At 47.1% G+C, this 25,316-nt stretch overlaps 1 protein-coding gene across 4 annotated transcripts in view; it reads left to right on the top strand.

The window, feature by feature from the left end:
• The first annotated feature begins 251 nt into the window (after window positions 1–251).
• The window catches only part of PAX2 (paired box 2), an 86,496-nt gene continuing 61,431 nt past the window's right edge, over window positions 252–25,316 (top strand). For 2 of the 4 annotated variants that reach the window (XM_068400007.1, XM_068400005.1), the window contains exons 1-3: window positions 312–354; window positions 4,193–4,358; window positions 5,634–5,831. In XM_068400007.1, the coding sequence (XP_068256108.1) occupies window positions 312–354; window positions 4,193–4,358; window positions 5,634–5,831 (407 nt within the window). Of the gene's footprint in view, window positions 355–4,189; window positions 4,359–5,633; window positions 5,832–25,316 lie in introns of all 4 variants that reach the window. The other 2 variants (XM_068400008.1, XM_068400004.1) reach the window with 2 other exon arrangements.

The raw sequence follows: 25,316 nt of genomic DNA, 5'->3' as shown, positions 1-25,316 counted from the left end.
ACACCCACCTGCCCCCCGGCGCCGCCAGCCCCTCGCTCCCACGGACTCTGCTGACTCCGCCGGCCCCGCCGCCTCGGCCCCCCAGAGCCGGCGCAGCCCTCCTGCCTCCCGGAAAGTACTTCGCTCCCCGCTCCGCCGGGCAGGGGAGTCAGCGCACCCCGCCGCTCCCATCCTCTCCTCTCCTCGTGTGTTTTTTTTTGTTTGTTTTGGTTTGTTTTTTTGTTATTTTTTTTCTCCCCTAAGTCTTGAAGTTGAGTTTTAGAGGCGTCACGGCGGCTTCAGCCGATTTCTTCCCCTTCCTTTGCCTCCCCATGGATATGCACTGCAAGGCAGACCCCTTCTCAGCAATGCACCGTGAGTACTGGAGCCCGGCTCCTTCCGCGGCTCTCCCTCTTTCTCATCCCTCCATTCCTTCTTCCCCAACCATTCTTCCTCACCTGATCCTTCTCCAGGTCCATCCTTTCACCGCCAGCCTCTCCCCCCCTGGCCGAAACCGGGCTTAGAGAGGCGATCAGAAGGCAGGATCTGCCGGGCATCGCCGCCCCCGGCGGCAGAGCCAGGGTCCGGGGCAGTCCCGGGCCTGGGGGGAGCAGGGCTCCGTGCCGGCGGCGGGGCGGGGGGCCAGGACCCCCAGCCCGGGGGGCAGGGGGCTGTGTGCGGCTGTACCTGTGCTGCGTGCCGTGTGTGTGCGAAATAAAACACCCCCCGAACCAGATCTCTCCTCCGCAAAGGCACTTTCCCAATCGCCCCGCAGACAACACGAGTTTATTCTGAACCGTGTCGGCCCCCGGGCTGGGCCCTGTCCCGGTCCCGCCGGGCCGGGGCTTCCCGCAGCCCTGCGTGCCCCTACATCCCCAGCTTCCCCCCGCGATCCGACGCTGTTTGCTTTGATTTCGGATTTCAATGGCAGAAAGGGGAGACGCCGGTTTCAAATTAATGGCGGGTTGGTCGGTGGCTGTTCCGTGCTTCGGTGCGGTTCGGTTTGGTGAAAGGTTGGACTGCGGGAAAAACAGGGTAATTGTACGGCTGGGAGATCTGGCGGCTTCGGAGGCTCCCAAGAAGTCACGGTCCCTCCTGGTTTATTTACCAGATCCCCGGTGTGCATTTTAAATGCATTCCTGGCACAGAAGAAAGTGCATTCGTGATATATTTTCACTTTAAAGAACCTTTCTATAAGAGGGGGACGAAGGAAAGAGAAAAGACCCCTTTACCAGGGACTGTAATAAGGAATTTTCAGGGATTTTAATTTCACCGCACGGAGGGAAAGTAATTCCCAGATTTAAATTAAAGAAAAAAATACAAATAAGAAGCCGAGATTGAGAGTATCTTGAGTCAGGAAATGAATAATTAAGAGCAATTGGTAACTTTTGACACCGAAACTTTGAGGACACGCCCTGCCCGCTGCATAAAAACAAACCCAAAACATGTAAAAGGGAAATGCTTGAAGTTTAAAAAATCCCAATTTTTCCATGAGAAGGTGCAGAAACACAAACCCACGATCAGATCCCCAATCATGGATGTCGGTAACTGTCTTCCTGTTTCCAAATTAATGATTTCCAGGATACACTGCCTAAAATGTAGGGTTTAATTCTCGAAGACCTTTAAGAGAAAATAGTCCGTTCATTAGACGTTATTTTTAGTTTTCAGCGCTGCGACCTTCCTTCAGACGCGACTGCAGTAATTGTGCCCGCGGTACGATCCGGACCACGCAGGCAGCCGAAAGAGGCGTTTCACTCTTACTGGTTTTTAAAAAAACTCCAGTGAGATTCGTCAACAATTTTGGCTTCCGATTAAAAAAAAAAAATAAAAAAATCACCATTTGATTTGTTCCCTAAAATGTATTTCTGGAGCTACCGACTTAGGTATTAATAAGCAATTAAAATACACACGGGCGCGGGCCGCCGTCACATACACAGCGACAGCAAAACACGATCCGTACGAAAGCGGTACGACTGGCTGGGTATATGTATATACAGACGCCGGCACTTATACGCAGATAAATACACGTAAATATCTTACTGCTCTGATAGAAATAACCTTTGAAAAGCACGGGGCAGAGCAAAACAAACTCGTGTGAAAAATATCCGGGCTGCAATAATTTGAATTATTAATTTTTAATCTTTTTTGCATCTGTTGCCTTTTAATACTTTGTAATGCGAGTTATAAAAGGTGCTTTGAATTATTTATCATGGAGTTGCCGAAGAAATTGCTGTCTTGTAACTTTAGAGGCAACATGTGCAGAAGGGCTTCTGAACAAATGAAGAAAACACACAGCAACATATACCCGGGGGTTTTAGTGGAGGAAGATAGATATTCCCCCCCTCCCCTCTGAAACCCCAAATATGTTTTAAGAAAGACTAACAAAAGAAGGCAACAAATAACCCCGGCTCGTCGGGGAAGGGACGGGGAAGCCAGCCGGCATCCTGGCCGCAGTGGCTGGGAGGGGATATGTGGAGGGTTACTGAAGGGGTAGAGGAGATGGAAAAAACTCTATTTGTGCGAAAAGACTTGGATCGATCGCAGGGCAATGAGTTTCCACTAAGTTCAGAGCCAATAAGTCAGTGTCAGAAGCAGAGGAGAAAAAAACCTCAGAGAAAATACAAACAGATCATTTTTCAGCAAACTGCAAAACGAACTAAGATCTCTCGGCGAGGAAGATACAGGAGGTTAGGGCTGTGTGAAAGGAAAGCTTTAATACGGTGTGTACTCCACAGCTATATCAGCTGGCTATTCCGGAGATAGGGACCCCAGGCAGCAGCGGCAGCGAAGCTGTGCCGCCCGCCACCGCGCATCACCCGCACGCCCGGGCAAGGGCGGATCGCTCCCCTCTCGCAGGCAGACCACCCCAGGCGCAAGCGGCCCACGACTGCCTGTCCTGCCGAGTCCTAAAAGGAGATATTTCCCTTTATTGCCGTCACTCCGCTCGCTCCTCCCGCCCATGCTTAGCAGGTGCATACTTTCCCCCCCCCCCCCCCCAAGTTATTTCTCGAAATGGAGAAAGATGGGGGGGGAAGCGATCCTAGCAGTCTTATCTGAAAGAGAGCGGGTTTTTGCCTGGAAAGGGGGGAACAGAGGAAAACGGAGCATTTTAAGTTCTCCCCGAATTAGATTTGTGTGGGGGGAAAAAAAGATGGAACCGTGCGAGTCTGTCAAATTATTTTTTTTTACTGGAGGATTTTTCCTTTAAAGGTCGAAAGCTGAGGAGAGAGGGTCTGTCCGTAAACGAACACGGACCGCGGGACACAAAATATTTTGTTTCTCTCTTCCTCCCTCTCCCTACATTTCTTTACCTTTCTCTTGTTCTCTCTGAATCCCTTCAACTCGCATCCGAAAATAACGGGAGACGACGCGTTGCATGGGAGACATGCCGCGGGGTGAGGGAGGGCGGGGTTCGCGAGAAACTGTAATTGACAATGTAGAGAAAACCGTGGAAAGAAAAAGAAAGGACAGAGGAAAAGCCCAGGAGTAGGGAGAAGGGGGACTACGGCAGGGTTCGCTCGGAGCCGCGAAGCAGCTGAGCTCCGGAGTTTAGGAGAGCATCTCTCCCCAACTCTTGGGAGAGGAGCCGGAGCGGACACTGCCTCCATCCTTGCCCCCCCCCCCAACGGCCCTGAGGAGCCGCCGCTCCGGCGTCCCGGGCGGGGACAGTGGGTGGGAGAGGTGCCCTCCGGCCCTGGGAGGGGAGGTGGCGCGCGAGGGGACAGTCCCCGGCTAGCCTCCGGCTCAGGAAAATTCACTCTGCCTTCTCCTTCATTCCCATTTTTCCTCCTTTCTATTTCTTCCTTTCTCTTATATTTCTTTCGCTTTCTCTCTTGCTCTTTTCCCTCCCTCCTTTATCTTTCCTCTCCCTTTATATTTCCATTCTCTCTTTATATTTCCTTCTCTCTTTTTCCTTCTCTCGTTATCTTTCTTTTTCTTTATTTCTTTCTCTTTCTTTATTTTATTTATTTTCTTTCTTTCTCTTTCTCTTATTCTCCCCGTGTTTTCCTCTTTCTTTCTCTCTTTCTCCCTTTTTATCTTCTTCTCTCTCTCCCCCACGTCTTGTTCCCCCCTCTCGACCCCCTGCCATCACCTCCATCCATCTGTAGTGACTGGAGATTTTGTAGTATGAGTGGAGAAGAATCCACGACTAACGGTGTGTTTCTGGTGTGCGTGGGTTGTTGTGTTTTTTTTATTTCTCTTTCCCCAGCAGGGCACGGGGGTGTGAACCAGCTCGGGGGGGTGTTTGTGAACGGCAGGCCCCTACCTGACGTGGTGAGACAAAGGATAGTGGAGCTGGCTCACCAGGGGGTGCGACCCTGTGACATTTCCAGGCAGCTGCGGGTCAGCCACGGTTGTGTCAGCAAGATCCTGGGCAGGTAAGGAAAGAGGCAGCTCCGTCCCCTCCCCTGGTACAGCAACGGTGCGTCCCTTCCCCGCTCCGGTGTGACCTCCCGCCCTTTCCCCGGCGCCGGGCTCTCCCCGCCACCTCCCCGAGCGGCCCCGGCACCTCCGAGCCGTGGGAGCCCGCGGCAGAGCAGGGCCCCCTCCTCCAGCCGGCAAGGACGTGTTCCTCTCCACCCCCCACGCCCGGTGGTGTTTGGAAACTCCTGGGAAGACAATTTGCGAGGGGTGGGCAGGAGGGCGGGAAAGAGAAGGGACGGGGGGGAGAGAAAAAAACAAAAGAACGAACAAAAAAAAACCCCAACAACAAAAATATCCCCCAACTCACAACAATCCGTGAGCGGCCTTAGCAAACATACGGGTAAATAAACAACGGGGCAAATAAATAAATAAATACCCCCGGTAACCGATCGCCGCCAAACGTGTGAAATATCCCTAGAGGCAAGCCGGGGGGGCCCGGCGCCCCCGGGCCCGGCCGCTCGGACGCGGAGCGGTGTCAGCAGGCGGCCGAGCCCCAGCCGCCCGTGCGTGTGGCGTGTGCGCGCTGCCGTGCCCTCCGCAAAGGACGGGTCAGAGCTCACGGCCTGCGGGGAGGTGGGCTGGAGCTGCCCCCTACGAGCACCCGCTTCCCCGGGACCCGGGGGCGGTGGAGGGAATACACCGCGCTCCCGCACCCACGGCCCTGCCAGCGCCCCGAGCGCGGCGGCGGGGACAGCCGGGGGCGGGGGGTGTGAGCCCGGCACTGCCCGCTCCCCGCGCCCCCTCCCTGGCCGCCCGGCCCGGCCCCGCGGTCGGAGGGCTTCGCCTCCGGCCGGTCGCATCGGGGCGACGGTGTTTGTTTTGTTTCCCGATCCCCGGGCCTGAAACGAGTGTGTGCGTGTAAGGCGGGGGAAGGGGGAGGCAGCGCACAGCCCAGCGCCCCTCGCGTCTCACGCACAAAAAAAAAAAAAAAAAAAGGAAAAAAAAAAAAAGGATTAAAAAAAGAAAACAGGGAGCGCGGGAGCGAGCCCTGGAGAGGAGAAGGGACTCCCACGGCTCCGGGCAGCCCGACACCCCGTGGAGCCGCGCCATGCGGCACCCAAGCCGCCGCGGCCCGAGGCCGCGCACCAGCGGGCCGAAGCCGAGGTGGGCGCGGGGCCGGGAGCGGGGCCGGGGGCTGCGGGGCGCTCCGAGGGGCGGCCGGGCACCGGGTGCTCGGGGACGGCGAGGCTGTTGCGGGCACGGCCGGTCACTGACCGTCCTTTGTACAGGTATTACGAGACGGGGAGCATCAAGCCCGGCGTGATCGGCGGCTCCAAACCCAAAGTGGCGACCCCCAAAGTAGTGGATAAAATCGCCGAGTACAAGAGACAAAACCCGACAATGTTCGCCTGGGAGATCCGGGACAGGCTACTGGCCGAGGGCATCTGCGACAACGACACGGTCCCCAGCGTCTCCTCCATAAACAGGTAAAAGCAACCCCGCAGACCTGCTCGCGGCCCAATCGCCTCTTTACGGCTCCATAAAACCCCTCTCAACAGCGCGGACGGCCCAATCCTTCCTCGGTCAGGTCAGATCCAGCCTGCTCCAGCCCCTCGCCCGCAGCGGGACCCCTTGGCATGGTCTGCCAGCCGCCGGCCCAGCGGGCGCTCCCCGGTCCCGCCGTGGCCCCCGAGCCCAGTCCCGGGCAGCGGGGCCGGAGCCGGCTGCCCCCTCCCCGACCCGGGCAGCGGGGTAGCGGGTCTGCCCCGGGTCTCGCTGCTGCACGCCGCGGGGCTGCAGCTTGCGCCTGCCGCCTGGCCCGGGGCGGGCAGCGCTGCTGCGAGAGCAGACGAGCCCCCCCGCCGAGCAGCCCGGCGGTGCCGCAAGGTTTGGGGGCTGTTCGGGCTGATGGGGTGACGGGCGGCGGAGCCGGGTTTTCCCTGTCCCTCCAACATCCCTCCCGGGGTGTAAACGACTGGCAGCCTCGCCAGGGTATTAGGGCTCTGAGCTGAAAAGCTGCCGTTATCCGCTGCCAAGCCGGGCTCACAGCCCCAAGCCGCTGAGTGCTGGGGGAAGGAAGGCTTCCCTTGCACCCACTCCCCCGGTTCGCTCCTCCTGGCTAGCCCGAGGGAACGGCTGAACTTGCCAGGCGGTCCCTTCCCCGGGCGGGGAGCGCCACGCCGTGCGGTGCCTGCGAGTCCCGGCGCGGCTGGTCCCTGCCCTCGCGGGGGCTGGGGAGCAGCAGAATCCATCCAGCACTAGCGAACCTTTCCCCCGCCATCTCCTCCCCCGGCTGCTAGGGTGCGACTTTTGTTGGTGGAGGGACTCAGGTTTGGTCTCAGGTTTGAGGTGACAAAAATAACCATACGACAAAAAAAAAAAAGGATCGATGCAGGAGAAAAAGGCCGGTGATAGATGTAATCAAGTCTAACACACTGCAAAGCGCTCAGATTGTTCACATGTCCGCACATTCAAACGCGACATACATCAGATCTTTGATGCACTTTGGCAACACACAACACTTACACACACAGTAGAAGTAATTATGCTGGTTTAGTGTAATGTATGTACAGATACCCTGACTACGCCCACAGAAATACAGCCTCTAGAAACAGAGTAACACAGGGACGTTTGCAAAGGATATGTACGTAGGCATGAAATACCTCATCAACAGAGTAAAAATACATGAAATTTTGCAAGCAATCCCAAATATACGGCGCTTCCCACTCAAATAAATGTATATAAGGTATATGGAAATACGCATACAGGCTTTTGTAGTGTCTGCATAGATAAAAATGCAAAAGTCCGTATATTGGCCCTTTTGATATATAACAAGTTTAGCCAGATTTTTTTTTTTAAACCTGGTATATTTATAGCAAGGGAAGCAAAAATAAATAGCAGGGAAAACGCAGTGGCATTTTTTGTCTTGCGCTTTTCATGGCAGATTTATCAAAATATGTCTAATAACTCAGACTGTGTATTTCTAAATCTGGCATCCTATATAAATGGGTTTTAATATTTTGCAAATGATATGGAATTATCCCAAATCATCTTGAAAACAGCAGGTAGAATTAGCTAGTGGAATGTACCTTGGCTAAGAAAGATTCCCTCAGACACACTGTCTCTGTAATATACTGCTAGGCTACCCTAGGAAATTATCCCTGTGTGTGCCATCTGTATTAAAATGGTTATTAAGTTATGAACAGGGTAACATAATACTGATCGGCTAATTATACACCCTCCTAAAAAACCTCCAGGTCTCTGTTACTCTCTCAGTCAGGTATTGAAATAATAACAGTTTGACATTCAGACACCTTACAAAGGCAGCTGCGGAAGGACAGCCTGCTATCCCTGGGAGGAATTAAGCTGGTGGTACAGGAGTCCAGAGGAACGGCTGTGGGCTCTTGGGAGGAATAGCATATACGGACCCGACACATATGTACACTTCGGCTAGCTCAAGGGATGTTAGCATCCAAATGTCACTGAAGTCTCAGCCTTATGCCTGACGGACCCGACGCCTCGTGTCTGGGTTGCGATGTCCCGGGCAGAAGGCTGAGCGCCAGGTTTTGCTCCCACCTTTGCTACCAGTTTGCTGCAGGGCTTTGGGGGTTTTGTACCTCAGTTTCCCCACCCTGGAAAAGAAGACCGATCCTTCTCAGAAGGAGGTGGGAACAGATGTCAGTTAGACCGCTTATAAAATGCTTTGAGAAGGACAAGTGCTTTGTAGCTGCTAAGTATTACTATATTAAAGAGGCTCAGCTGTGACCCACCATGTTTGATTCATATTACAATGGCATTTGAGTGTGTAGTCACCAAGGCACAAGGGCATTTTGGCTTCATATGATTAAGTCTTTCCCCATTCCTTTTAAAAATTGAGGCCCAGCTTTGCACTGTTCACCTTTGTATGGGGTTTCCCAAAACTCACCTCCGTGAGGAAGTGAGCCCATCATATCACAGGTCATAAAATTTGCAAGTCTGGGCTAGGCAAGAACAGGACAGCAAACTGGGGAAAAATTGTAGCGGAATAGGAATAGAGAGTATATAAGGGCCCAATCCTGGTGCCGCGGAGAGTAGCGTGAACTTCATCACTCCAGTCACTGTTGTGACTCCAGCTCACAAAACTCTCAAAACACAAAGAGGGGACTAAGTTCACAATTTAAATATACCTTTTTCTCTCTCCTATTGTCAAAATACACATGTAGAATTGGGTCAGTCCTTTGTAACAGCACATCCCTTACCTGCGGTATGATCACAAGTAGGAGATAATCTAACACTCCGACTCTCTGAGCAGCTTCAGATAGATGCAATTTTTAAAACCAACCGTCTAGAAATATCTGTCTTTGTATTTTTGCAAAATGGGGAGCTTCCAAAGCAACAACTGCATTGGCCCAGTGTCCAGAACTGTCAGAGCTACATCCATGAGTGGTTTAATATCTTGAGACTATAAACAAGGCATTTACAGAAATAGGAGAAGTTATCTATATCCCTAGAAAGACTGTGAATACTGCACTTCAAAATGGAGATCTCCTTGTACATGGAAAAAACCTACTTTTGGTTATTATAAGATTTTCTGAAAATGTATCAATTACTTTTTATTTTCTTTCTTTCTGGGGATCAGTCTAACATTAACAAAGGCTTTCGGGCGAGAGACTACAAAACAAAGCAGTTTCAATTCCATTTTTAAAGTCTCCCTAAAACATTTTTAAAATCTATTTTCCATTAATTATTTTTTGTGATACATGAGTTCTGTGTGCCTACATTGCACTGATCGGTCAGTATTGCGCTGAGAGTATCAGGACACATTTTGGACGACATGTAATTCAGTATTGAGATTTATCAGAAACTTGTTCGTACCAAACTCATGCAGACAAAGGCTAGATACAAACTCTGGTGAAAAACATGACTTAACTGCCCTGTCAAGATTCATGGAAAGAATTAAGTCTTCTGCTATGCGGTGGTTTTCCTTTAATTATGGCAAAAAAGTCTAGAGAGTGTACTAGTTAATAAGCAAAGTGCACCAGAACTGACAGGATCAAGACAGAGCAGTTACCTCTGCACTGGGAGCTTTCCCATTCCCGCTTCATACATTAGGTACCATACAGTATAAAGCTATCGCATATGTGTGGGTGTACACACACACGTATATGTGTGTGTATATATACATGCATATATGTAAACACGCACACATATACACAGTACATGTAATTGAGAAGCGGGCAAGTGACAAAAGCTCTTAATTCTTTGGTAAGCAATTAATGCTTACTTTCAATCACTTGAGCACCTTGCTTCTCGAGCACCCTGCCAGCCCAAACTTTTCCATCTGTCATATGACTATAAACGAGTTATCTTTGGTCAGTTGGGTTAGAATCTTTCAACTGGATTTAGGCACCGCTGTAAGCCTCACGGCGGTCTCCTAAGTATGAACTTGGAGGCAGATGGTAATGAGAATTTTTCCTTTGTTTTGCGGCACATACAGTTAGCCTAAGAACGCAGGTTTCATGAGATAATAATTACCCCAGAAAAATCTTTTGAATTAGACAATGTACTTTAGTAGGAACAGGACGGAGCACATCACGGACACACATTCACGATTATGCAGCAACTGATGCAACGGACATTGTAGTTTAAGCATTATTTTCCGCTTCTCTTAAATGAATGAATTCCTTACAGGTCCAGAAAGGCAAAGCAAAACACCATCCCCACAATCTGTCCCTCTATCCCAGCTCTCCTGCGGCTGGGTTCAGTATTAGGGACTCCCAGTTAGTCCTTATCCAAGGAATGTCGAAGCCAAAGCATTACGGAGTTCAGTCAGCCTTCTGGATACACTTTGGACCCTGAGCTCCTGAGAGTAGACCTAACTAATACTCCATCGCACAGAATAGAGTTTTGTGAATATATTATATCTCAGTCAAGCCATTAGATGTTTTTTCAGTCTTCTCTTAGGTATTAGGTATACGTTAATTTCTAGTGTTAAGCACTTGGTTTGGGGAGATGTTTCCTGTTTCATTATATAGCAATCGGCTAATGATTCCTACTTAAAGTCTCCAATAATGATGTGCTTTTTAAAAATACATACAGAAAGACACAAACATTGATTCAGGTTATAATGACCAGTGAAATATACTTGTACATTGAAATATTATTGAGCATGTGGCCAATTTCAGTGGCTGTGGGCAGGCCTGTAGTTTAGAGCAAAGAATGGCATATTAGTAGATCAGATTTCTCTTACCAGTTCTGCCATTAACTTTCTGGTTGATCTCGGGCAGGTCACATAGACTCCTTATGAGGCTGCTTTACTATCTGTAAAATTAAAATAACAGTATTTAGCTACTGCAAAAATCAGTGTCATCTTTCACTAAAAATTCCCATGGAGTTCAACACGTAATGAGAAAAGGTTCAAAACTGGAGCTAGGTTGTTTTACATCAGTGGAGGCTTTAGCCCACGCAAGGGAGGTAGGATTGAACATAATCTTGATTGAGGTAAACGTAATGTCTCAAGACAAACAATCGAGCCCGGCAGAAGGCAGGCATATTAGGGCAGGGGCTGTGTCATATGCGGAAGAAATCAATGGTATGCAAACAGGGCTTTCTGAGTCACTCTCGCTAGCCTTGCTTGAAAATTTCCCCGAAAGTCACCCTGGCCAAAGCCACTGGTGAATCTCTCCCTGTCTTTCCCACCAAACAAATCTGGAATTCTTGGAGAACAGGTAATGAGTCTAGGGAGAAGCTGGAAGAGGACAGAGTATCTCTAATGGCAGCTTGTTCATAGTGACCAAAAATAGTGACAACTGTATGGTCTGCAGTGAACACGGGGTGAATTGCACAGTTTTAACTGGCAAGCGTGTGTGTCACACAAAGCTATCACCACCATCAGTATTTAGTAGCCACATGTCAGTTTTCTCAATAGAGAGGCCAAGGATTGGACTGGCCATGTAGACTGGATTAGCCTCTGACTGACAGTGGTTGGTGCAAAGCAGGGGTGAAAAAAACTTGTCCGACAGTGCCCAACATAGCTGACCAGGTCTCGTAACCTGGCACTTCTTAGCGTGCACAGAAGAAACTCGGGATCCTAACAGGGATTCTCTCACTTTGTTGATGCTGAGTCTAAGGTTCCCATGCAATTTCCTGCATCAGGGCATGCTCTCAAGGTAGACGACTTCTACTGCCAGTTGCTTTCAGCTGAGCAAAGAATGCAGTCAGGTCACACAGGGCTTCATGACAAGGTATAGACTCCTTTAAATTCAGATTCTTCTCCATCAGACACAAACCTGGTATTATCGTCTTTTTATCATTGCAAATAAAGGACAGGCTCATAAAGCAGAGGTTACAGACAATGTTACTTCAGCTGAAAGAGTAAACGAATGCTCGCAGCATTTCTCTTTGTCTTATTCCTCATATCTGACCACTGGAAGGTTGTATGGTGGGAACTACAATAAGCTAGCTGCATGTTTTCTAATTCTCATATTGCAGAGATATTAGCTCAACAGAGGCAGTTAGCAAGTAAAATTGGTTGTGCCTGGGAAGTTTTGAGCTCCCTGTTCTGTGAACCTCGAAGTTCAGGACTGCATCGGTCTCTTTATCACCCAAAAATCCCAGCCCTTCCTTTTTGTATAGATGTACAGAAAGCTTGATTTTTGTTGGAAGTTAAACATTTTCAAGCTTTTGCATCTAGGGAATGATTGCTGCATTCTGCCATAGAGGCAGCTTCATTTCAGTGCTGGGTGAATGGGTCTTATAGAGCTAAACCTCATTTACTGGAATCACTATTATGTGAAAAAACTCATTTGACTTTGGGAGAAAAGAGGCGAAAATATAAGTAGCTTGGCCAAGCAATGACGAAGTGGTGAGAACAATACAGTGATCTGAAGGGCACAGTCCCTCCAACAGGAGAGGGATTATTCATGTTTAAACAAAGCAGTATAGCCAGGAATGAAGGGAGGGAAATAAGAAAGGAAACATTTAAATGGTAGCAGAAGGAATCTCCTGATAGGGAGGTCCATTAAGTTGGACCAGAATTACATCCCACAGGAATTTCTGATTTCTTGGAATATATATAACTAGATGGTATTCATAACAAGCAAATATACAATAAGAAATAATCTTGTGTTGGCTAAAGAGATAGATAATGCTCTAGCAGGCCAGCTGGACCCTTTATGATATGATGACATGATGCATACAAAACAAAGTCATGTTTTCAGCAGTGTATCAAATATCCCCCAAAACCCATCTCTGATTCTAAAGCCCATTCAAACAAAAGATTTCCATATTGCTCGAATAAGAAGATATCACTTCAAAACAGTTGAACAAGGCTGAGCTTCACTTAGATTAACTTGCCATGGTCTTTAATGAAGGCATGTTGAAATTCAAATAGAGTTTAGGCTTGCTACTTACAATCAGCAAAATATTTAGGGATCCCACTTTTGGGGAAAATGGAAAGTTAGAGACTTTCAAAAGCATTTGTCATTGGCCTGACATCTGTGCAGCTAACTAGGGTTTTAGGAAATCCCATCTGTGTGTAGATGGCTCTGATGATTATTACTACTCCTGAAAGCGTCAGAAAGGTTTGTGTTTTCCTCCTAAACAACCATTCCTTAAACTGTGAGCCAAGGGGAATGAGGATTTTTTTACTGCAATCCCAATTAATTGACTGGAGCCTATACACGCATGGCCATTTTTACCAGTCTCAGCTGTTTAAAAATGCCAAGGTAGAGCCTAAATCATGCAATTGGCATAAAAATCATGAGTACTTGTAATACAATGTGGGTTTGTTTTTACTTGTTTTCTCTTTTCTATCCTAAATTTTTAAAGGGATTTGGATATCTGACTCCCATTAAATGACGTTAAGAACACCTTAACAATGCAGTTCTTTGAGTCTTTAGAGAGCCAACAGGCCCCTTTTCAAGCCCCACAAGCACTGGAAACATACTTTATTAAATGAGAACTGAAATTCTCATGCTATCACTTGACTAGAGGAGCTGCAAAACCCACAACAAACACCGTTAGGCTTGTGATGAAATACTAGACGGTATGATACTCAGCGCTAGCCTCCAGTTTTCTCTAGTGCCAGTAACTGAGAGCTGATTTTGTAGCACTTACCTGGCTATCTACACAGCTGAAAATCACAAATCTAATCACTTGGTTTCCAAACTCCTTAGAGTGCACTTACAAATATTCATTTCCAATCAATTTGCACCTGCTAATATTTCTGAACGCTTACATGTGATGACAGAGTCAGAAGCAATGCCGGTGCTTACTATTTCTATTGCAATAGCATAAAGAGGCTCTGTGCATAGATCACAGCCCATTGTCCAGAACAGGCACAGCGTAAACAGGAATTTCTTTCGAAAGGTTCTTTTAGAAAATCAGCATATACACACATCTTTCTTTATGCCATCCCCTTAGCTTCTACTAGGTTCATAATTCAGGCAGTCCCCAAGGTTTCAGGGATCCTGAAACAAACAACTTTGTTATAGGAAATGAGGCTCACCTGCCAAGCCCAAATCTAGGTAAAAGGCAGAGCAAAACTGGAGAGCCCTCTTCTTCGGGCTCATATCTGACAAGACGGAGGCTGAACACTAGCTATAGACTGCGACAGCCTCCCCCCTCTTCCCCGATAAGTAGGCATATAAATAAATAAATAAACGGCATCCTAACTGCACTGAGAACTCAATAAAACAATCACATCAAATATGAGGAGGTATAAATCTCATGTCTGCACAGGTAACCCACTCAATTGCTTTTATTATGGCTCAGCCTGACTCCATTTATTACCATCCATGGCCTGGGTGAAGGATGTTTGCATGGAGGGTGGTCTCCTGGTGAAATCCTATCCCTGGAGCAGTTACAATCAGCCCATACAGAGGTGGATTTTGGTGGGGAGACCAAAGGCAGATCCATCTGTCTGCATGAAAACCAATCAATAACCCTGTAACTAGACCCCTTGTCGCTGGGAAATGGACAACACAATAGGTCAGTCCTGGAGCCATAGGAGAGCAATAGCTGTTGTTGGGGTGTGAAGAATGACAGGATGTATGCATGAAGTGTTTGAGAGAGATGGACAGAATATGTCTGTCCATATAGATATTGAGGAGGAGTGACGGGATAGGAGGAGCGTAGAGAGTACATTTATATATATAGTAGGCAAATTTGAAAGGTTGATGTGTTCAGAGGTGGGTATGGGGAAGCAAAAAGCAGAGTTATGCTACGTTTTTTTTATAGGACATTTATATGGGGACTGTGAGTGCAATGCAGATAGGTATCTTTGGGGAAGTGCGCCTGCTGGTTGGATACTACATATGAGTATATTGGTATATGGCAGGGAACATGTATCTCTGGGCAGGCACGTAGACGGTGTCACAAAATGCAGGTAGGCTAAAGAAAGCATATGCAGCAGTTTGATGTGGTGTAGGGGAAGGATATTCCTTTGTCCTCTGTCTGGCTTGGGATTTATGTGCGTACCAGTTTTGACAGAGAGGAGAAAGAGTGATGTGCCAAAAGCCTGAGCTAACAGACTGTGAGTTCACAGACACGCTTCCCAGAAAATGCTATATATGAAACATTTACCCAAACCTCACTGTTAAATCAGGAAGGGAGATTCTGGTGGCTCGTCTCTGCCTGTATGAAAAATAGAAGTAGGACATTTCTTGCTGCTGTCATCCCCTAGCTCTGCAGCTCCTCTAGTGTTTCTAAAATCTGCACAGCATATTGTTCCCCAGGCTTCTAACAACTCCCCCAACACATGCACACATGCATACACACACAGATATGCTGGAGATTGCCTCTACTAATTGTTCTCTCCTGGGGGACAATTTAGTTTTTATTCCTTTGGCTCCATTTTGAACAGTTCCTCTTCCTTCCAAGGTAAGCACCCTCCTGTCTTTGCAAGGTCCGAAGCACAGGGTTAAACTTCCATCTCTGGTTGAGAGGCAAATTGTGTCAAGAATAGCTATCATCAGCTCTGCTCAAAATGCCCATCACTGTATTTCAGTTGAGAGGGGTAGTGTCCATGTTTTGCAAGGCAGATTGATGTCTGTTCGTTAATTTATGAAAGGAAAAGCAGAGACTGCAACCAGACGACAAAGTCACAAAAGAAACCCTCACGTATCTGTCAGACAGAGTGCCCTGCACCACCTCTAGTTTCAGGGTAGTTTGGATGGTTCTGGCAACGCTAGCAGTACCCATTTCTTTGGTCAGGAAGGGTTAATAACCCAGCCCTTTGATTCCTGGAACTAGTCCTTATTTTCTTCAAGCTGGGCTGAAATGTGAGGGCAACCTCATTAACCCATTGCCCATTTTCAAGCTCTCACTTTAAAATTGCGATAGAGTCTTTGGGCACTAACATTTGGGCACTTCTTAAAGGGACTATTGCCTTTCAACATACTCACGTTTCTCTAAAAATTCTTTTAAGAACGATTTTGGTCATCTGCCTTTAAAAAGAGAGACTGCATCACAATGTAGCTATGTAATAGTGCCTGCTGTTAATATTTGCCTAAATTTAGGCCCTTTCTTGGTTGTTTAACTTTAGAGCTTGAAAAATTATACATTTATACATAAATTATACATACACAAAAAATACACATACACTTATTTATAAAATCAATAGGGAAGGGAGGAGGTGCAGAAAAGAAAAGGAAGGAATAATATTTCTGAAGAAAAGGAGATCATGTTTGCATAGCAAGTGCATAGGGGAAGTGTATTTCTGGGACGTGCTACGTACAAACGGGCCAAGGCTGTGTAAGCAGAAGCAGAGTGGAAAATGCATAACGTCACAAATTCCCTCTCCCTATGGAACAAACAGCAAATTCAGAGTTTTAAAAAGACAATGTTTGTGGTGCTGTCTCTGGCAGACAGACAGTCACAACACGAAGCTCCCAGAGCGGGTGGAGAGCACAGCTGGGTGGGGTTGGGGGAGGAAAGGGCAAGAGATAAAGATGGAGAGGAAGCCTAAGGCAGATTTGACTCGGATAGTGTCAAAACCAGACCTGCTGTGGTTTTACAGAGGCAGTCTTGGCCACTGTGCGAAACAAGATGCTGAGAGTCACCCAGTATTGACATCCAACTCCCTTACGTGGTTTTAACGATTCCAGGCTACACGTGTGCCTGAGTTGGGGGTCTGTGCATATGGAGGCAGCAAGGATGGGGAGAGAGTGTTATCTGTCTGTGCGCGGATTCTTGTGAAGTGCACAAGCTGGAGAGCAGGGAGGAACTGCATGGGCGAGTTTGTATGCTTGCACATGAGAGAGCATGTGTAAATTTGTAAAAAAGATGACTGCCACGATTCTAACCCCCTTTTGCAGATTACATGAATTTTTGTGGCCTGCAAATATTTAAAGAAAAATACATGCCTATGGGTGACCCCTCTATGGGTCTTGGTGCCCAGTGGGCAAAACTGGCAGAGCTGGTGGCACAGGGAGACATGAAATGGAAGGGAGTGTGGCCCGTTTCAGGTGGATACATATACAAGGAAATGTCCCTGGCATATTGAAATGCAGAGGGTAAAGCGACCCTGGGGAATACAGTCTTTAAGAGAGTGTAAGAGGAGGGTGACGGCCTTGTAAGCGAAGCCTTTGTACTGTTCAGAGCACCACCTTTCCAAAATGAAAGAACCTTCTGCACCATTTGAATGTCCTCATGGATCATTCCGTGCACAGTGAAGTAATTTGAGCATGGAAACCTGGGTGCATTTGTGCAGATAGACTGCTGAGTCTCTATTGTTCCCCCAGACAATCTTCCCTGTAATGGATATTTGGGTGAGATATGCCCTATACCCCATGACATGTGTATGAGGAGGAGCGTGGGCATATCACTAGGGCAACATGTCCAGCTGGGAGTATAGACTTATAGCAAGTAGGTATTACAGGTCTGTGTAAGAACTAAGAATAGTCTTATCCATGGAAACAACATTGTAACTCTGCAGTTAAATGCTAGGAGTCACAGGGGCGAGCAGAGGCACGGCAATACATGTGTTGGGAAGCCTGCCTAGTTTTGTGGGGCCCTGGACAGGATTCTGTGTGACTGCTTCCTGATGGCAAGGCAGCCGTGTGAATGCACTGATGAACTGTGGCTGTGAACAGATGCGTGTGGGACCTAGCAGTGCTCCATGTCTTTGTCAGCAGTTCTTTTGGGTAGACCTGGGGATGAGGTGCTATGGCAGCCATACCACCAACGTGCTGAGGAGAATGCAGCTGGTGAGATGGGCAGCGTCAGTAACACAAACACGTGTGCGAGTGTGCTTATGGCAGAGTGGCATCTGCTGAGTTCTGTGAACACAGAAGGCATACAGCAGAGCGGGTACACATATACACAGAGGTGCCACATAAGAATGTGGGGACATGTGTCTGTTGGGGGTGCCGAGCGCATTGGAAGGAATGAGGGGTGTACACAGCAGGGAGTGGACGTGTGCTAGTTCATCCGATACATGATGGAAGAAGGGGGTACCTGGGGATAGCAGGGGCAGAGGGGGTTACACTAAAGGAGATCTTTCTAACGATAGCCATAGTTTAATGCACTGGACTGTGCCCTCCTCTCCTCTCCTCTCCCCTCCCCTCCCCTCCCCTCACACTCTTCTCCTCATTACCCAGGTTATCTTGTTTGGGTTAAGAGGCCAATTTCAACTGACTATAATTGAAGAGTGAAGAGAATCTGATAAGATAAGGAAGGGACATCATTCCTCAAGGGATCAATAGAGGTTTCATGTTCCTCCTTCCCCTGCTGTGTCCCTAACATGCTAACACTCTGTGTCCATGGGCCTGGTTTATTTGCTCTGAAAGGAAGCGTGGGAGTAGGCGGGGGGGGGGGGGGGGCTGTAGTCCCTGTCTGTCACACAGCCAGAGCAGGGGAGGGGGCATAAGGAAGGGACAATAAGGACACCGGCAGCAATATGGTCCCCTCTGGGAGCCAGGAGGAGGCAGGGAGGTGACAAGCCTGATGCCCTCCTGGCTCTGGCAGGGGCATGGGCTCACAGGGGAGGTGTTCACCTTTGGCCTTTTATCTCGGCATCGTGCTCTGCAAGGGAAGGATATTGATAATTTGTCTGGATTTAGACTCGCTTTTCCTAGTGTCCCTGTGCAGACAAGCTCTAAGCTTTTTATAAGCACTCATAGGGCAACCTACTCAAGGCCCCTCAGGGTGTGGGAGGTATAATTACCCCTACCACAAGGAGGGCTAGTAGCCGCTCCTGATTAGGTTTATGTTAGGATTTGAGGTTCAGGCTTGACGGCCCCAGTATCTCAGAAGCCATTCTTAGCAGTTTTTTGGACCAAACCAGCATGAGAGGATCTCCTTAGGAAACATGGAGCTGCATCAGCAGAGATACAAGTCCCTTCACTGCAGGGGTGCCAGGGCTTCCAGGCCGCACAGGCAGAGTTTGTTCCACTCTTGCCTCATGCCCTGTGGCAGGAAGATGCGTGTTTCACACAAGCAGTATGAGGTCCATGCGACCCCATATGCAGGGACCAGCGCTGCCTGCTGTGCAGGCAGCTGGGGCGGTGCAAAGAAGTCCATCCAGGAGGCCCAGCCTTTCACAGCAGGAGAGTGCTGCAGATGCTCCCCTGTTCCCGCATCCGGCATAGGGATGCTCAGGCACGGGGAGACAAGCTGAGAGGTCAGCATAGTGCAGGATCCAATCCAGATCCCACACAACAGGGCTGGGCAAGTTTAAGCTTGGGACACAGAGGGATCTGGGGCTGAGATATCTTCTTCCAGCTGATTCCTCTTTTATTTTTAACACCCAGAGAAACAGATGCTGAGAGCAAGTCAGTCATGCAGTGAGAATGTGGCAGAGTTGGGAATACAACCCAGATCCCCTGACTCCCAGCCTCAGGCTTTAACCACTAGACCATGCTTCCCTCTAAGCCACCTTGAACTTTCCTCAGTGAGGATGGGGGCTACTAAGCCTCTGTGGGCTGCAGTTTACCAAGCTGTCAGGAGTGTGCTCACTGGACCGCCTCACAAGAGACAGCCTTCCTCACGCACGCTAAAAAAGTTGAAAAGAAATTCATTTCATGGCCGGTGGTTGCTTAAAAAAGGCGATTCCGGCATATGTATGTGATAAATGTTAACTGTGCATTAATCGCATTAAAGAGGACCCTATAAACTTTTCATTTCTAATTAAATTCTGGCTGGTGATTCTGGCAAAGCCAGCACACTTCGGGCCTTTGTTTATGTGGAAAATTAAAATGCAAATACAATGGAATTTATTTCCATTACTAGAGTGATATGCTGGGCTCCTCTGTTTAACAGCCTCCAATTATTTTCAAACAGGTTTCTCTCCCCCCCCCACTCCCCTCCTCTCTCCTTTCCTCACTCCCTCATTTTTTCCCTCCCCTTATTGCTCTGATGCTGCTACCCCAGTGTGAGGGGTGGGAGCTGGTAAAGCAGTGGGTGTGCTAAGGATGGTGTCATCTGTTCAAGGTCAAATGCAAGCAGGAATACAGAGGAGGAAGAGGCAAAAAGTGTGAGAGAGCAAACAAGGGGGCAGGGGAAGTAACAAGGCTTGAGCTAATGCAAGGAGGAGTAAGGAGTTAGTTGTTAGCAACCTCACTGAAAAATACAAGCTAAACTCGCTGGCTTGCTAAATGCCGGCCATATAGATGACCTAACTGACAGAGGTCTCGGGTCTTTCCCTGATGGGGTAGTTTGGTGAGAGGGTACAGTCGAGAGCTTTCTCTGTAAGTCTTCTGGATCTTTCACAGCATTTTTCAGAGACTTTGTCTGGATGTGACTGCTGCTGGGCCAAATCCTGATGGCTGAGGAGGCACAGAACAGGCCCAATGCCAGACACATTGCCTGCACAGAGCAAATAAATCCATGCGGCAATGACACATAATCATCAGCTGAAAAATAACTGAACTCTCTTGTTCATTTCCAAGGGACCAAATCTGGCTACACTGTCTTAGGGCATTAGCGCACAATGTCCACACAAGTCAGAAGCCATTGCACAAACCCAGAGATTCATTGTACGTTTAAGATTTCTTAGCACATATATTTACTGCTAAATGCTGCTGACATAGAATCCCATTCTTTCTTACATATATAAGAGACCCGGGTCAGTTCAGACATGGGAACATTGTCGGGCAGTCACACACAGATCAGAGGCATCTGCTAACTGACATGGATGCCCTTCTATGCATTAATATAGAAAGTCACACAAGAAGATCCTTGCAAAGGCAAGTGTGCACTTCACTGTAGACGTACGTAGTCATTTATAGATCCCTTCACAGCTTCACACCAATCTATTCAAAACTGCACAGTATAGTCTTGCATCTATTTGTGAAGAAACTTAGGGTATGGAGACTTACTTAAAAAACACAACTGACAAGTCTTAGCAAAACCCTTGAGTGCACCAAAGGTGCACACTCATGTAAACTTATTCACATAGCCTTAGAAATTATGCTGACACATACACATGGTTATTCGCAAGTGGCCACAGACCGTTCCTTGAAGCATGCGGCTGAGAACCAGCCAGACGTGCCACCCCATGTGTCACACACGCGAGCGGTGTACCCTCGGCACGCCCCGCTGTCAGGGAGAGCTCGGGAGCCAAAGGGATAGTCTTTTAGTGCATGTGAGCATCTTAAGGAATCACCTAGTGTAAATGATCCTGCCCCAGCCGAGACAGGGAAACAGGAGAAGGACACATTCACTTACAAGACTGAAAAGAGGCCATTACCCAGTCAAACAACCCAATCCCTGACATCATTATTCAATACACAGGAGCCCTGAAATGCACACTAACTCAATCACAGAGACACACGATTACAAAATAATACTGATGGAATCAATGAGACAGACATGCGGTCATACAAAGCGCACCCACCCCGGTGTTAATACACAATAACAGCCGCCCAACAAGCGAATACAAAACAGCCATTCACGACCACAATGGCAAAACACGGGGCCATGTTCTCTAAGGACACTTGAAAACTCCGGCAACAAAACCCCCCCTTGCCAGAGGGGGCTTAGGGCATAACTTAGGGTGTGGGCAAAATTCAGCAGTTGTCAGCCTAGTGAGTAACAAACAGTAGAAGTCTCGGCGAGGAGCGTGCTGAGCACCTTCATGTCCTAGTGAGGCGGGCAGGATTGCACCCACAGCCCATCGAAATAGACTGCTCCAGTGAGGTGACACCTTTGCTCAATGACCAAAAGCATCACACAGTCACTCTTAACACAAGCAGGGGTGCATGACATTCAAGACTCACCGTAACGCAAGCCAACATAAGAAAGCAAAACCTACTGAATATCAGAAACACATCTGTGCTATGAACGGATGCAAACGCTGTTCAGCATCCAAAGCCGCAGAAACATCTCACAAATGTGCCTCTGCAAAACAGCCCAATCCTCTTCCCAAACCACAGCAGCACACCCAAATCTATCACAGCACTAGCGTCTTTCCCCTTCAGAGAGGAAAAAAGCAAAGCGCCCACATAAAACATGCTCATAACGTCACAAGTAATCGACCTTCCTTGCACCTCGTAGACTGTGCCAGAGCATGCTAACCCAAGCGCTTAACGCAAGGCCCGAACGGCCGGCTTTTGCAAATCCTGCATGATCTTCTTGGGAGAGAGACAGGGGAAAAGATCTCTTAAGTCCTTTCCCTGACACAGCAGGCATCCGCTCGTACCAGGTTCTGTGCACAAGAATATGCCATTACTGGAAAAGCCAGCAAGGCTGGGGGAAGTCTGCTGTCAGTGGTGTGTGCCTGCGCGCGTTGTGTGTACAGGAATTCCCATTCCTCTACTGAGTGCCGCTGCTTGTAGCCATTAAAAAGCCCAGGTCCTCATGCTGGGTGTTCAGTGAGTATTGATTCAGTCTGCAAGCAATTTTAATATTTCTTCAGGGACTTTCAGGCAACAGCACAAGTCATTAATTCACCCTCCCAAATTGCTTATTCAATAGCAGGAACATGGCTCCTGAATAAAGTCCCAGAATTTATGTGACTCACATGAGTCAGGAGGTCAAACAACTGTTATGGAGCAAAGTTAAAAATCCAAATAAAATATTGACACTTTTTTGGGGAGTGGGAGGAGGGGGAAAGGGGGAAGGGAAAGAAAAGGTATTTAAAATAGGGTTTCGTTGCAATGCCCCCAGGATAAAGAATGGAAAGAGATTGAAGACAAGTTGGAGTTTGTAAAATCAATGGGATTTATTGCATATCCGCTTGGCATTTAATAACTCCTTTCTTTCCACCTCCCCCTGCTCTGTATGTACATGGGGGAGATAAACTCTTCAACAAAACTACAAATAGCCAGCCACAAAGTACACAGATGGACACCCAAACACCAACACACAAAGGCAGGCATGTGCAGGGATGAATATTACTGTAGGGCAGTGGCATAGCATCAGAAGATCCTCTGAGGCCCCAGGGTCTTGACTGAGCTAGACAGAGCCCATCACATATGGCATTACATATGCCCATGTAGTAGCAGACAGTCTATGTCCACAGTCTTTGTAAAAAAAAGAAGGGAGGGGAAACTGAGGCAGAGAGTGAATTAAAAGAGCCTGACCAGTCACAGAGCCCATCAACAGGATGGCTGGACTGGGATCCAGGTCTCCTGATGCCCAGTTAGTGTTTTTGCTGCTGAAGGATGCTGCTTTTTACGGGAATGAAAGCGCACACAGTGACCGAGATCAGACCGCAACAAGGAGGGACACACAAACCACGCAAGAAGAAATGCACCCACAGACACCACGCAAGCCCATCCTTATGCAGATAGATGCACACACAGATACAAATACATACATGCTTTTACTGAGCTCATTGCTATTCAGAAAGCACCGCAGCCAGATTACACACCGAAGTAGAAACATACCTGCAGACAGACACACATGCAAATGCCCGGGCATGCAAATACACAAGCACACACATGCACACACTGATACATCAGTATAGCCTCGTACAGCCGTATATCCACACCGAAAAAGTCACGCAAACTGATGTGTTGCTGCAAATCGAGATTTTACTTACAGTGGTATCTTTTTAGCTAGCTGCACATAAATGGATGTCCACATACACTCAAATGCATCCTGTACAAGCATACTAATATATAGGAGTGTCTCCTTATTATATTATACTGGTAACTGTTTCAGTGAAACTATGCTAATTTTCTACCAGTCAAAGATCTGAGACTGTAGTAGCCGTCAAACAATATTTATTCATTAGCACTAACTCCATAAAAAACAAGCACACAAAAATATAGCCTAACCATCTAATCAAATAGTACTTGATGTCTTGGCATATTTACGTGGGCTTTCTTTGCTTCATTTGTTTGTTTTTTTTTTATCTGGTTGACTTTTTAGCAAAGATTTAGGGCAGGTGCTTTCTCTGACTTGAGATTTTGCAAAAGGCAGTTTTTCAAGGGCTTTTTTGCATTGTGATAAAAAAATAACGTTTGACAACATTTTCCTCCTAAGGTCTTTTTTGACCAAATACACAGTATGGTTCTAAAATCAAGCAAGGTAATGAAAAAGTTGAAATTTTCATAATGATGCTTTAAAAAGATTAATATTTTTGCATGAAAAATATGCTTCTGTGTTATTTCTAAGATTGTTTTGTTCATGACTGATTTTGCAACTGCCCTTTAAAAATGGCAAGATAGAATCTCTGGGCCACCTTATGCTACCTCCTGTCTTCTTAGACTACAATATATTCAAGGAAAAATGTAAAAGTAGTGTAGTTTTTCAAATACCATTGCCTGTGTTCCTCTGTACTCCTCTGTCTATGAACCCTGATTACATCTGATCTTGTCCAATCTAAGTTAGATCAAAAAATGAAATACATGCTAATTTACAGCTGGAGGCATTCCTATTCATTAGGTGAACAAGTACTTAATTCAGATTTAGGGGACCATGTTCTGAAATAATGCAACTGTATAAAATCACTAAAATTCTCTAGAATATTGTGATTTTCAGAAAGAATATATTGTAATTTGCAATACAGTATTCCACTGCAAAAGCCTAAACTGTAAAATTTGAATAATTAGATATTTATAACGCAGGTCTTCAGATAGTGTTAAACAATTGCTCCTCTTCTGTGTTTACCCCAGCTAGTGCCTGGCTCAGTGTGTCAAGCTCTGGACAAATCAGTATTAGAGATCACTAAAGCTCACAGGGAGAAAAGTTGCCTGCATGGGGATGCAGGGATGAGGAAACACTTGTGCGTGTGGGAGGATCATTTAAACTGCTACTCTTGGGAGGTTGTTTGTCAATTTGGAGTTGTTGAAGGAGTCTCAGTTGAGATGGTTTCATTGACAGGGAATAGGCAACAGGCTTGTTTACACAGGGGCAAATGAGAAAATTAATCTGAATTAACTTTGCAAGTGCATTGGTTAAAAGCATTAAAACATTGTTCGGATGCTCATTCAAAATTTGAGTGTCCTAAATTGAATTTAGTTTACTTCATTTCCAAAGTGAATTAAGCTAAACTAAATTAAAGCTGCCTTAATTCTAAACAAGGGAGTCAGAGGTGTCATGTAGTTTAACTAGACCACTTTAATCTTACACATTCAGTTAATTCAAATTAGTTATTTTGCAGAGCCGTATATACGTAAAGCCTTAGACTGCTAACTCCTAAGGACAGAGACACCATTTATACAGGGGCCAGGAAAAGTCCAGCGTACTCTCTATCAGCCATCATGATTGTAACAGAAAAGGATAGAAATAGCAGGTTGCTGAAGGCCCACAGAAGCCCATAGCTCTGCAGTTAATCGGATGGATGCCAGATATGTGATTTAGAAATAGAGCAGATCTGCCCTCACAAACTTACACAACTATGCAAATGCACACACTGGTATGGGCCTTATAATACAGTAAGGTTCCACATTAATTATGTGTCAGTATTCAGATATGTTAGATATTACATAATAGATATTATGGCCTTGTTAACGGATGAGTTATAGGTGGTTATGACTTATTATTTGTCGTAACTGTGCTTGGTGCTGTACAAAGACATCCATATAGCTAGCTGGTGATGGCCA

Source organism: Nyctibius grandis, chromosome 4 (assembly GCF_013368605.1).
Source record: "Nyctibius grandis isolate bNycGra1 chromosome 4, bNycGra1.pri, whole genome shotgun sequence".
Taxonomy (NCBI): domain Eukaryota; kingdom Metazoa; phylum Chordata; class Aves; order Nyctibiiformes; family Nyctibiidae; genus Nyctibius; species Nyctibius grandis.
This window is presented reverse-complemented; position numbering and strand designations above follow the sequence as displayed.